Here is a 12,744-nt window from a genome sequence, read left to right as displayed (position 1 = left end):
CATTTCAGCTTTGTTTTGATCAATAGTTACGTGCACCACTTACAGAGCTTGGGGATTAAGGGATTTATTGGTCTTTCTGATTACACATTATCTGAGTCTAAGCTGCATTGAACTCCATGGTTTACTTCATCTGAAGGGCCACAAGGTCTGCATCCCTGATATTAGCCAATAGAGCACACAGGAAACTGCCACTTGCCAGATCTGACTTTTTATATCAGTATTGTCTACTCTGACCGGCAGTATCTGTCCAAGGTCTCAGGCTGAGAAAGGTATTTCACCTCCAACCCAACTGTTTTAACTGGAGGTGTCAGGGATTGAAACAGGGACCTTCAGCATGTAAAGGCTACAGTCCCTTCCTGCAAATAGAATTAGGTACATCTGTGGGGAGTTTCAGCCCAACATTGTCATTTAAAATAGCAACATGCAACTGATAGCAACTGATCCTCCACCATGTATCCCAGGTTGTTGGTTCTTCCATTCAATATGCTCTCTTGGTTCCATTTTTCAATGTTCTGCAGCTGAGAGTTTCCTCTTGGGCCGATGGAATGTTTTGCAGACGTTCTGTGACATCAGAAGCAGCTCAGCCAATGGCTGCTGGGGGCTTGCAGGCAAAAGGCAGATTTTGAGAGGGCCACAGAAGTTATTAGCTTCCTTACTGGGAAGGGGTTTGTACTGTAGAGAAGGAAGACTCTGGAAGCAGCCTATTGTGAGGAGCCCTGAGGCAGCTGGTTCTCATGAAGGCTGCAGTGAAGTCTCTCCTACTCTGAGCATCACATGCTTTATCTTGCAGATGAGCGAGAGGCCGTGCAGAAGAAAACCTTCACCAAATGGGTCAACTCTCACCTGGCTCGGGTCACGTGCCGGATCAGTGATTTGTACAGCGACTTGCGAGATGGGCGGATGTTGCTGCGCCTGCTGGAGGTGCTCTCAGGGGAGCAATTGGTGAGTGGTCAGAGCAGTAGCATCATGGGGCTGGGGGCTGGGGGCCAGCTTCCTAGAACTGGAGCAACACAGTGCACCAAAACCTCAAATTTGCAGTAAGAAAAATTGTCAATGTATTAATTAAATATATATATATATTTGGCAGGGTTCTTTTTAAAGATGGTGCCTCTCAAGGGCTTATTGATATATTTTCAAAGAACAAAAGTTAAGCAGTAGTACAAAGTAGTAACATGCCAAATCCAATACTTTACATCTGTTCCTCCCCTTCGTTTCCTAAACTTTCTATCCACTCATCTATTTGCTGGCTTCCTCCTAGGAAAGGTGATAGGCAATAAATTCAGTATTGGTTAAAAAATATAATTAGGGTTGGTTTTTTATTTTATTTTAAGGAAAGGCTTCTTCATGAAACATTCATGAAATTTAATGACTTAACCAGGAGAATATCAACACTTTTGCAAGCACATTTTAAGTTAGAACAATAGGCTTGAAAATGTGTCATCTCCCCAGGGGATTGCCTGTCTTTCACTGACAGTGATTTTTTGTGTCAGTTGGCAGTAAGAATGCAAAGTGTTGATGCTCCTCATTCTCACAGCAGCCATTTTGCTGGTATTATCATGTTGTTTGAATGCCTGATTTTCATCTTCCAAAGCAACAACTCTATTCCGAACTTAAAAATGGAAAGTAATGCTTGGTGGTCAACAGAAAAGGTTTAAAGACTCCCTCAAGGCAAATGTGAAAAATATGTAGTATAAACACTGACAATTGGGAAACACAGGCCTGCGAGCGCTCCAGTTGGAAAATAGCCTTTACCAAAGGTTCCATGGGCTTTGAAGACGCTCAAGACGAAAGGGAGAAACATGCCACGAAGAAGGCACATTTGGCAAACTCTCACCATGAGCAAATCCTGTCCGGAAACTTATGTCCCCACTGTGGAAGGATGGGAGGGGATGGAATAGGGTTTTTCTTAACAACTCTCAGCACCCTTAACAAACTAACTCCCAGAAGCCATGGCTGTTTAAAGTGGTATCACAATGCTTTAAAGGTATAGTGTGAATGTGGCCTAACTAAAATGTTTATCTTGCAAGAAGGCTAGTGTGGTCTGTACTTTTCCTAAAATACACCTCACTTGCTACTGATGCTGTCTGACATCTTATGGGCACCCAGCCTAATGAAATTTTGATATAAATTAGTTATTTCTGCACCGATTCATCAACACAATATGAAAAATCATTGTCACCATTATTATTCCTACCAGTATGAGAACGTCTGTTTTTGAGTCTGTTTTCCCCATTATTTTTTTAATTGTGTAAAACTTGACATGGGGTGATCATTTTGTACTTAGAGGCTCCTCCTATTCTGAGGCCTCAACTGTAATTTTGTGTTTGTGTGTACAAATCTAGCTGAGAGAAGATTTATGCTTTAATATAAATGAATATAGCAGCCTCCAGCTGTGCTGGTATGCATCAAACAAACTGGATAAATAATTTTGCAGAATGCCTTGGCATTTCCTCAAATACAGTTAATTATTGGAAAACTCAGTTCAGGTGTATTATACAGATTCGTAGCCCCCCAAAACTTTCATTTCCTAAATGCCGACTCATGGAAATAAATGCTTTGCTCAAGACACCCATTACTGACGAGGACCTTAAACCATGTGTCTACAATGCACACACACAAAGTGGTGAACTGCAATGACATCACCCAGTGGTTGTGACTGTGCATGCCCACAGGTGTGGCAAATTATTTGTGCTGCACCGTCTCAGAGAAATGTATTATTTTGTTGAATTAATAGGGGATCCTTTGAATGGCTTGCTGTATGGGAACAAATCTTGCCAGACTGTTGGGATAAAGCCTAGTGATGACTGGTTCCCATGTCTCTGCCACGTCTCCTTAAACCTCTCCAGGCTAGGCCAACCTCAGCCCCCACCCACCCCTGAATAGAGAGCCAAGCACCTGTTCCCAGAATTCCACGCTTCGCCTCCCTCGCAGCCAAAAGGAAAACAGCCCGTTCGCAGCCTAAGTGAGGCAGTTTTTCCGGTTTCCAAGCAGCCTGGCAGCTAGACTGTCTCTGCTTGGCAGCTTGGCAGGTGCTTCTGTTATGGCTGCTGAATTCCCTGGGCAGTATTAGCAGAGAGACACTGAAGCATGCTAGAAGATGCTGGAGATCTGAGGGATTATGGGAACTGAGCAGGTTTAACCAAGGTTTTGAAGGGCCACAGCTCAGTGGCAGAGCACCTGCTTTCCAGGCAAATAGGCCCTGGTTCAGTTCCTTGAATCTCCAGGTATGGCTAGAAAGGACTTGGGGAGTCTGCTGCCAGCACTGGACCCTCCAAGGAGCTCAAGATGGTGTACATGGTTCTCTTCCTTCCCATTTTATCCTCACAACAACCCTGTGAGATGGGTTAGGCTAAGAGACTGTGACTGGCCCAAGGTCAGCCAGTGAGCTTCATGGCTGAGTAGGGATTTGAACCTTGGTCTCTCCCAGGTCCTAGTCCGGCGCTCTAACCACTACACCACTCTGAAAGGATAGTGGTGGCACTGAGAATCCTGAAAGTGAAATGCAGTGGTGCCTCGCAAGACGAAAATAATCCGTTCTGCGAGTCTCTTCGTCTAGCGGTTTTTTCGTCTTGCGAAGCAACCCTATTAGCGGCTAAGTGGATTAGCGCTATTAGTGGTTTAGCGGCTTAGCGGCTATTAAAGGCTTAGCGGCTTAGCGGCTAAAAGGCTATTAGCGGCTTAGAAAAAGGGGGGGGAAATCGCAAGACATTTTCGTCTTGCGAAGCAAGCCCATAGGGAAAATCGTCTTGCGAAGCAACTCAAAAACGGAAAACCCTTTCGTCTAGCGGGTTTTTCGTCTTGCGAGGCATTTGTCTTGCGGGGCACCACTGTGCTTAGTTTGCTGCAGCGGGCGAGAGGATGGTGACCTAACGATACCTGAGAGGCTACAGGAGAGATGAGAAGGTGTTGGGACTCCCAATTCCCATCAGCCCCAGCTGTCAGCACTTTGGCCAGTGGTCAGGGAGTTGTAGTCCAGTAAGTAACCTCCGTAGGGCCCAGTGGGTTCCCCATCCCTTGGCACCAATCGTGTTTGGAAAGATTTCAACATCAGTAGAAGACCAATGAATTCATTTTAGTCCATGAAAGGCACAATCCTGATCTAATCGGAGAGAAATCAGCAGTGCATTGCATCCGCAAATGACCCTTGGGGAAGGGAGAAATAGAAGGGGCGCGAGATGAAAAGCAAAGTTCTTAAATGGCATCAGTGGGTGACTTAAGAGCCTCCCTTTCATGTCCCAACCTCCGCTCCTCTTCCCATCCTCAAGGCCTGCGCTGTCATTTTCTCCCCTCAAACTCCACCCGCCCAAGCAACAGCCTGTTTAAGGGCAGGAGGTTTGCTTTGCAAAAGGAGAGGACATTCTTCTCATAGGCAGGGCCCTTTCTCTGCCCCTCCTTCAGGGGTTTTGAACCTCAGCGACTCCTCGGGCAACTCTTGTCTGGGAATGTCGTGTAGGAAGGCAACTCTGGTGCCAGTCCAACCGGCTCCCTGGCAGGTGCAACCCTGGTGTCTTCGCGCCAGGTATACTCAGAAGCAGGCGGCAGAGCATGCTGGGAGGGGTGGTGGTGGAAGCACCTGACTGGGTTGCAAGGAACAATGAGGACTTTCCAAGAGGAGGCGGCGGCGGTGGGTTGGTACATGCCAGCAGCATCCTGGCTAAGGGAGGTGCACCTTCTCTTGCACACACAGTCGCTAGCTAACTAACTATTTTAAAGTATCCTTTTTGCCCCACCTTCCATTACAGGATTGCAAAATATGTGGTAAAGAGTAAAGTAGAATGAAAACAATCAAATAGATAAAAGTGGCCGATCAAATAATAAGTGAGCTACTAAAAGCTGATTGGTTTTTTCTTGTTTATTAATAAAGCAATAAGTTAAAAAAAAACACAAATTGGCATCTAAAACATCTCACATGTGATTCCTAATGAATCATAGAACTGTAGAGCTTGAAGGGACCCTGCGGATCATCTAGTCCAGGGGTCAGCAACCTTTTTCAGCCATGGGCCAATCCACCGTCCCTCAGACCATGTGGTGGGCCGGACTATATATTTTTTTTGGGGGGGGGGGAATGAACAAATTCCTATGCCCCACAAATAACTCAGAGATGCATTTTAAATAAAAGGACACATTCTCCTCATGTAAAAACACGCTGATTCCCAGAATGTCCGTGGGCCGGATTGAGAAGGCGATTGGGCCGCATCCGGCCCCCAGGCCTTAGGTTGCCTACCCCTGATCTAGTCCAATCCCCTGCAACGCAGGAATATGAAGCTGTCCTAAACAGGGATCGAACCTGTAACCTTGACACGAGCTATCCCAGCTGGCATGAGCTAATGAACCCGAAAGAAAGACAGGTCTCTGTGACTGACTGGGTGGCCCTGGCCTTATTTATTTTATCCGTTGCATTTATATTCCGCCTTGTGCTCCAGGGAGCTCAAGGCAATGTGTGTGGTTCTCCTCATTTCATCCCCACACCAACCCTGAAAGTTAGTTGAGGATGAGAGGCAATGATTGTCACAAGGTCACCAAATGAGTTCCGTGGCTGAGCATGGATTTGTTCCCTACTCTCCTAAACCATAGCCCAACACTCTAACCTCCGACACCACCACTGGCTGAGCACCTGCTCTGCATGCAAAAGCTCCTTGGCTCCATCCCTGGCATCTCCAGGTAGCGCTGGGAAAGACCTTAGGAACATAAGAAGCTGCCTTATACTGAGTCTGACTGGTTTATCTTTTTAGCTCAGCATTGTCTACACTGACTGGCAGCAGCTCTCCTGGGTTCTCTGGCAGCCCTTCCTCACAGACCTACAATTGCCAGAGTGGTTTAACAATCAATCCTTCATTCCAGGGAACTTAGGGAATTGTAGCTCCGTGCAGGGAATAGGGGCCTCCTGGCAAAACTCTGTACCTTTAACAAACTACAGCTCCCAGAATCCTGTGGGGGAAGCCACAACTCTTTAAAGTGATGGTGTGCTGCTTTAAATGTTTGGTGTGAGTGTGGTCTTGCATCCTTGGGATTAGAAACGGTAGGTGTGCTTGGTGGCAGAGGAAAAGCACTCTGCACCAGCTCATGGGTACTACACTCATGCCCTGGCAGAGTTACTGGTTAAAATTAAGGCCTATCTTTCTCTCTCTTTCTCCTCTCACCCTGCTTTTGTTAGCCGAAGCCGACCAAGGGCCGGATGCGCATACACTGCCTGGAGAACGTGGACAAGGCCCTCCAGTTCTTAAAGGAGCAGCGCGTCCACCTGGAGAACATGGGCTCACACGATATTGTTGACGGCAACCACCGATTGACCCTGGGCCTCATATGGACCATCATTCTCCGCTTCCAGGTACAACCTGAGCCATGCCTTTTCCCCTTTCCCTCCCCCTTAAGGAACTTCCCTTGATTTCCCTTTGACTGGCTCCCTGAAATGTCAGCCTCAAGATGGACCCCTTTCTCCTGCTGTCCATTCCCTGCAACTAGGGTGTTATAGTAGAGATGCAGAAGTCCACTTCTTCAGCTCCTCCACCTTCCTCTCAAAAGGGATGGGGAGCAGGTTTCTAGCCCTCATGGCTGCAAATACTATCTTAGAAGCATGCGTGCAGAAAAACAGCTAAATAATAATTTCAGCAGTTGGCAGGCAGCAGAAGGGGCATCAGTCTTGTTCTCCCGTTCTGTCCAGCAGCTAGCGAAAAAGCCAAATTCTGCAATAGGCCTGAAACTTATACAGGGGTTATGTTCTGGGGGTCTGTCCAAACTGGCTTGCTGAGCAGCAAGAGCCTTATAGGAGCTTCCAGAACACGGTAAGCAAGGCAGAGGGCTTTCCTTCCTGAAGCAGAAAAACCCAGCGTGGAAAGAATTTTTAAAGCCCTTTTGCCTTGCTTTCTGGGCTCTGGAGTCTCTTGTGAGATATCGCACAGCCGCTTTTGACCGTTTTCCTTTGCTCTCCTGCTCCCTTCATATTTATTTATTTATCTATTGATTGATTGATGAAGCATGCAAGGATGCAATCTTGTAAGTGAATTGCACATAAGTTTCAGGCCTGCTGTGCAAAGTAAGAGATGTGTACAGCGTTCCTTAATTTGCATAAGTCACACAGGTTGCAGAATTACCTTCTTTGGGTGCAGAATTTGGATTGGTTTTGCACAGGTTTTATTTTAAAAAAAAAATCACAATTTGAATATATGTAAAATGTATAAATGCAGCTCTGGTCATCCTCAGCTCTGATTAATCGTAGGAAAAGCCCTGGTGGATCAGACCAAAGGCCCTTTTAGTCCAACGTCCTGTTCTCATACTAGCCAATCATAAGCCCAAATGGGAAGCCCTCATGCAAGCACACTCTTCCCATTGGTGACTCCCCGCAAATGATATTTACAGTGGTACCTCTGGTTACGAACTTAATTCATTCCGGAGGTCTGTTCTTAACCTGAAACCCTTCTTAACCTGAGGTACCACTTTAGCTAATGGGGCTTCCTGCTGCTGCCGCTGCGCCACCACCGTGCAATTTCTGTTCTCATCCTGAGGTAAAGTTCTTAACCTGAGGTACTACTTCCAGGTTAGCAGAGTCTGTAACCCAAAGTGTTTGTAACCTGAGGTGTTTGTAACCCGAGATAACACTGTATACACATTCTGCCTCCAATAGTGAAAGGAGAACTGAGATATTGTTATTCTGTCTTCTTTTGCAGATCCAGGATATCAGTGTGGAGACAGAAGATAACAAGGAGAAGAAATCCGCCAAGGATGCCTTGCTGCTTTGGTGTCAGATGAAAACAGCTGGGTAAGGGAATAAGTGGGGGACTGTGAGCCCAGGGGGTTTCCCCTTCCCTGTTTGGGCTTGAGGTTAGGAGCTGGCTGCCTCTCAGGCTAAATCCAGCTCAGCTAGATGTGACACAACCAAGGTTTAATATTACTACACTTGGATGTTTCAAGAAGCCCGAAGGGGAAATATGCATTTCAGTTGTAGTGACCTGTCTCGAACATTCAAGGGAGGGCTGGGTTCAAGAACATGAAACAAAGCAAAATAAATAAGCCTATTCCCTGCCCCCCGCTGTATGTTTACAGGTACCCAAATGTGAATGTCCACAACTTCACCACCAGCTGGAGGGACGGCCTGGCTTTCAACGCAATTGTCCACAAACACAGGTCAGTGAAGGTTGGTTGGGGCCTGTCATGGCTTGGTAGCAGCTCATTCCATCTTGTATGCTTTGGGGGAGGGTAAGGCTATCAGTGGCTACCAACCACAATGGGTATGTTCCAGCTCCATTGTTGGAGGCAATACGCCTCCGAATACTAGTCGCTGGGAATCACAAGTGAGGAGAGTGCTGTTGCGCTCAGGTCCTGCTTGTGGGCTTCCCATTGGCTGGCCACTGTGAGAACAGGGTACTGCACTAAATGGGCCACTGGCCTTGTCATGAAGTAGTGATTCTGTGAGCAAGTATCGCTGATCTAGCAGGCTGTTCTTATGTTCTTATGCTTACTTTGGTGTCCTCATCAGGCCAGACCTGATAGACATCGACACCCTGAAGAAATGCAACGCACACTACAACCTCCAGAATGCCTTCAACATTGCCGAAAAGGAACTGGGCCTCACCAAGCTTTTAGACCCTGAAGGTGAGCTCAGCAGGGAGGGCACCTGGATCTCTGTTCCTGTTTGTCTCTGTTGGCTTGGCCACATGTTTGTTTGTTTGTTTGTTTGTTTGTTTTTAAAAAATCACACACAAAAATCAAACCTCCTAAGTGGTTTGCAGTAATAATAAAAAAAAGAATTTACCTTAAAGTTATCAGTAAAAGTGAAAATTAAAAGCAGTTTTTAAAACAGTCAAAATGGAATTAAAACCAGCAGTTTAAATAGCTTAAAACACATGTCAGCTTGTACATGTCATTGGGCAGGGAGTTCCAGAGCGTAGGAACTGCCACAGCCTAAAATTGGTTCCTTACTAGTGCAAAATGAACTTGTAAAAGTGCTGGTTTTGCAGAGGAAAGTGAATGAGTGGGTGCATACGAGGTAAACTGGTCTGAAGGGCTTTATATACTAACAGTTGCACCTTGAACTTGGACAAGCAAAAAATCAGCAGTGAGTACAGATTTCTGAGCTGGAGTGTTATATGCTGACTGGATATCGTGCCTGTCAACACTGTAGCATTCTGCGCTAACTGCAGTTTTCAGGCAGAGCGCAGAGGAAGCCCCACAGAGAGAACATTGCAGTAATCCAGTATCGAAGTTATCAGTGGCTGCACTACTGCGATCAAGCTTTCCTGGTCCAGGAATTAGTCTCAGCTGCCATGCCAGCCAACCATTGTAAAAGGCACCTCTAGCCTCCGAGGCTCCCTGGGCCTCCAGTGACGCTGAACAAACTAAAATGATGGTGGTGATCATCAGGAAAAATAGCCGTTCTTTGTCCTGTTTCTCTTGCTCCTCTTTATTCTTCCACTTCTCCCTAGATGTGAACGTGGACCAGCCTGATGAGAAGTCCATCATCACCTATGTGGCCACTTACTACCACTACTTCTCCAAGATGAAAGCCTTAGCTGTGGAAGGGAAACGGATTGGGAAGGTACCATGAAGAGGGCTGTGGTGGGAGCTGGGGAGCGCTGGGAGCCGAAATGCACTTGGATTCCAATGCCACCGGGATTGCAGGAAGAAGGGCAGGCATTTGAGGAGAAGGGTGATATATTTTGCTGGGACAACCTGTGTGCAGGAGATAGCTCAGTTGGTTAGGGCGTGGTGCTGATAACCCCAAGGTTACAGGTTTGACACCTATACGGTACAGCTTCATATTCCTGCATTGCAGGGGGTTGAACTAGATGGTCCTCAGGTTCCCTTCCAACGCTAAAATTCTATTATTCTTTCCAATTCTAAAATTCTATTATTCTTAAGTGCAGAAAAAGCTTTCAGTCTTCACCAAACTTGTCCTCAAGGTGGGGTGAGTGGGTGGCAAACAATGCAGAACATTAAAAGGATATTTTAGGTGCTTTTAAAAGCACAACTCCAGATCTTACATCAGGAATGTCTATTCTGTGTCCCTCCAGATATTGTTGGACCTGCAGCCAATGGTCAGGGATGGTAGAAGTGTAGTCTAGCAACATCTAGAGGGACACACAGTCCCACATCTCTGGTCCCCTTTCCTACCCTGCCATGTGGTTTGCTCTGTCTCAAAACTCAGCTCTGCCATCTATCCAGGGCAGGACTGGACCACAGCTGAGCTATAAGGAGCAGAGTTATAGGCAAGATTAGATTGTTTTATCCATTTTGGGACTGTTTGGAGCAGCTGGTCTGCAAGAGAGCCTGGTTTAGATCAGATTGGATTATTTAATCCCACTTTTCTAGCCCGAAGACTCCCAAAGTGGATTATAAAATTTAAAAAGAATGAAACAAATCGGAAAGCCAAACAGCACCAGGTCTGGACATGCTCAAACATTCACCCTTGCCCATATTCTCCCTCAAGAAAGGCTGGGTAAGAGAAGGCAGTATTAGTCACTGTTTCCTAAAGGTGCTTGTAGCACCCAGAGGTGACATAACCAAAAACTGCCGGCACTTCAGATTGGGCCAGGATGCACATTAGACAGCCGTTGCAGGTGAGGCAAGTCTAGACCAACATGCTTCGAGGAAGGGGTGCGGGTCTTTTGGCCATCAGCCCCTTCCCAGGGTGTCTGAGTGATGCAGGTTCCCGCAACAGGTCCTGGACCATGCCATCGAGGCCGACAAGCTGATAGAGAAGTACGAGACGCTGGCCTCTGACCTTCTGCAATGGATTGAGCAGACCATCTTGACACTGAATGACCGGAAGCTGGCCAACTGTCTGAGCGGAGTGCAGAACCAGCTGCAGGCCTTCAACACCTACCGCACTGTGGAGAAACCCCCTAAGTAAGTTCTGGCCTTCGTGGACCTGGCGGTGAGCGAGGAAGAAAATATTCAGTGGGGTCATGGTAAATCAAGGTAGGGAGCCTCAGGCACAGGGGGACAGAGGTGGTCCTCCAGGCTCTCAGAACTCTTCCCAGGTCACACCCCAGTAGGGGGAAGATATAAAAAAATTAAAAAATTGTCCAGTAGCACCTTAGAGACCTAAGTTTGTTCTTGGTATAAGCTTATTAGCTTGGTATAAGTGTGCATGCACATGATAGCTTATACCAAGAACAAACTTAGTTGGTCTCTAAGGTGCTGCTGGACAATTTATTAATATATTTTGACTGTGTCAGACCAACACATTTACCTACCCAAATCTAGAACCCCAGTAGGGGGAGTTGTTGGATGCTGAAGAGGCAATGGGATTTAGTGAGCAAGGAGAGCCTGTGACAAGGAGTAGTTCAGACTCAGAGGCTGAAGTAGAGGAGGGGCGGGAACCAAGGGGCTGCTGAAGAATCCCAGGAGTCTGTCTCTCCGGCTGCAACAAGCTCCCCTCCCCCCCCCCCCCATCTCTAAGGACACGCAGGATGATGCATACAGCAGAACAGAGATTACAGGTTCCCAGATTCAGTTTGAGACTGCTTGGGAAACATCCAGCAGAGGAGGATTCTTAGAGGGGGTTGAAGGCGGGGGCCGTTAGTCCTGGCAACTGCTGTATAGGGGCAAGACTAGCTGGGTAGTGTTGCTGAGTTGAATGCCGTTTCTTTGGATAAAGAGTTAACTTCTCTGACAAACTGCTTCTTGCTTGCTGACCTGCATCCTTCTCAAGAGCATTTCGCCTGGATATGTCCTTGAGTTGGGGTAATATTACTCGCTTGTCTTAATGGAGGAAGGAGGAGTGTGTGTGTGTGTAGAAACCTGTGACTCGTCTGTGGCTTTGCAAACTCTACAAAGGCAGGAGTCGCACCTGCTGCTCCACCCATGGCCCCACCTTCCACTGGCATGTGGGCCCTGGAAGCCTGCCAAGGAGGGAAGGTGGCCCTTGGGGCTGCAAAAGGCTCCTGTGGCTAATGATTGAAGTGCAAGAACTCATCATGGCAGCCACACTAGCCACACCCACAAGAAGAGCCCAAAGTGCAGGCAGACACACACACACACACACACACACACAAGCTTGCATCCCGCAAGAGCTGCAATTTACAGCACAGTGCCCAATTTGTTAGGATTAGCTGGCAGTCATAGAACAGAATAAGTAAAAATCATTGAACATTAACAGAAGATTTTTAGCCAGGTGAAATACTACCTTTAGCTTCTAATTAGGAAAGCAAACAATCATTCAAAAAAGCGTTACCACCTTTTCAATTGCTAGCCTGAAATAGCAACCCCATCAAAGGAGGGGGGATACAATATCCTGCCTCTGCTTGATTATATTTCCTCATTCTCTACCTTTATCTATGCCAGGGGTGGGGGACCAGTGGGCCAGATCAGAAGCCAGCCAATCCTTTGCATTTCACAGGAGATAATTGATCTCACCCTAAGCTGTGGGCCTTACATTTGGTGCCAAATTTAAATTAAATGCAAAGGAATAGGGCGCACTCTTAAACCATGAACTCCCAGTTGCTCCTGGGCAACCACAGCTTTACCTGTCTCACATCAAGTGTCCTATGGCATCAGGTGAGTGACAGGTGGTGTGTGGCTGGCCAAGAATGGCCTCATGGGCCAGATGGGGTGATCTGGTGGGCCTAAATTGGACCATGGGTTGGAGGTTCCCTGTTGCTGCTCTGTGCTATCACAAACAAACTTGAAAGACCCAGGCACTTGCCTGAAGAAGGAAGTTCCATCAATTACTGTGGTGCTCCAGCAGATGGTGGCATCACTTCAGCTCTAAATAAAGTCCCAGAGCTGCTTGCCCTGCATAGCCCC

The 12,744-nt window shown here is 47.0% G+C and overlaps 1 protein-coding gene across 4 annotated transcripts in view; it reads left to right on the top strand.

Moving 5' to 3' along the window:
- Nucleotides 1-12,744, top strand: part of SPTBN2 (spectrin beta, non-erythrocytic 2) — a 95,109-nt gene that overhangs the window by 50,330 nt on the left and 32,035 nt on the right. For all 4 annotated transcript variants that reach the window (XM_028710195.2, XM_077920272.1, XM_077920270.1 and 1 more), the window contains 7 exons: nucleotides 791-942; nucleotides 6,155-6,328; nucleotides 7,665-7,756; nucleotides 8,041-8,121; nucleotides 8,474-8,589; nucleotides 9,420-9,532; nucleotides 10,655-10,842. In XM_028710195.2, coding sequence (XP_028566028.2) covers nucleotides 791-942; nucleotides 6,155-6,328; nucleotides 7,665-7,756; nucleotides 8,041-8,121; nucleotides 8,474-8,589; nucleotides 9,420-9,532; nucleotides 10,655-10,842 — 916 coding nt within the window. The remainder of the gene's footprint in view (nucleotides 1-790; nucleotides 943-6,154; nucleotides 6,329-7,664; nucleotides 7,757-8,040; nucleotides 8,122-8,473; nucleotides 8,590-9,419; nucleotides 9,533-10,654; nucleotides 10,843-12,744) is intronic.

The sequence above is a fragment of the Podarcis muralis genome, chromosome 16 (assembly GCF_964188315.1).
Source record: "Podarcis muralis chromosome 16, rPodMur119.hap1.1, whole genome shotgun sequence".
NCBI classification, from domain to species: Eukaryota; Metazoa; Chordata; class Lepidosauria; order Squamata; family Lacertidae; genus Podarcis; species Podarcis muralis.
The sequence above is the reverse complement of the archived record's forward strand: the minus strand, read 5'-3'. Positions and strand labels throughout refer to the sequence as shown.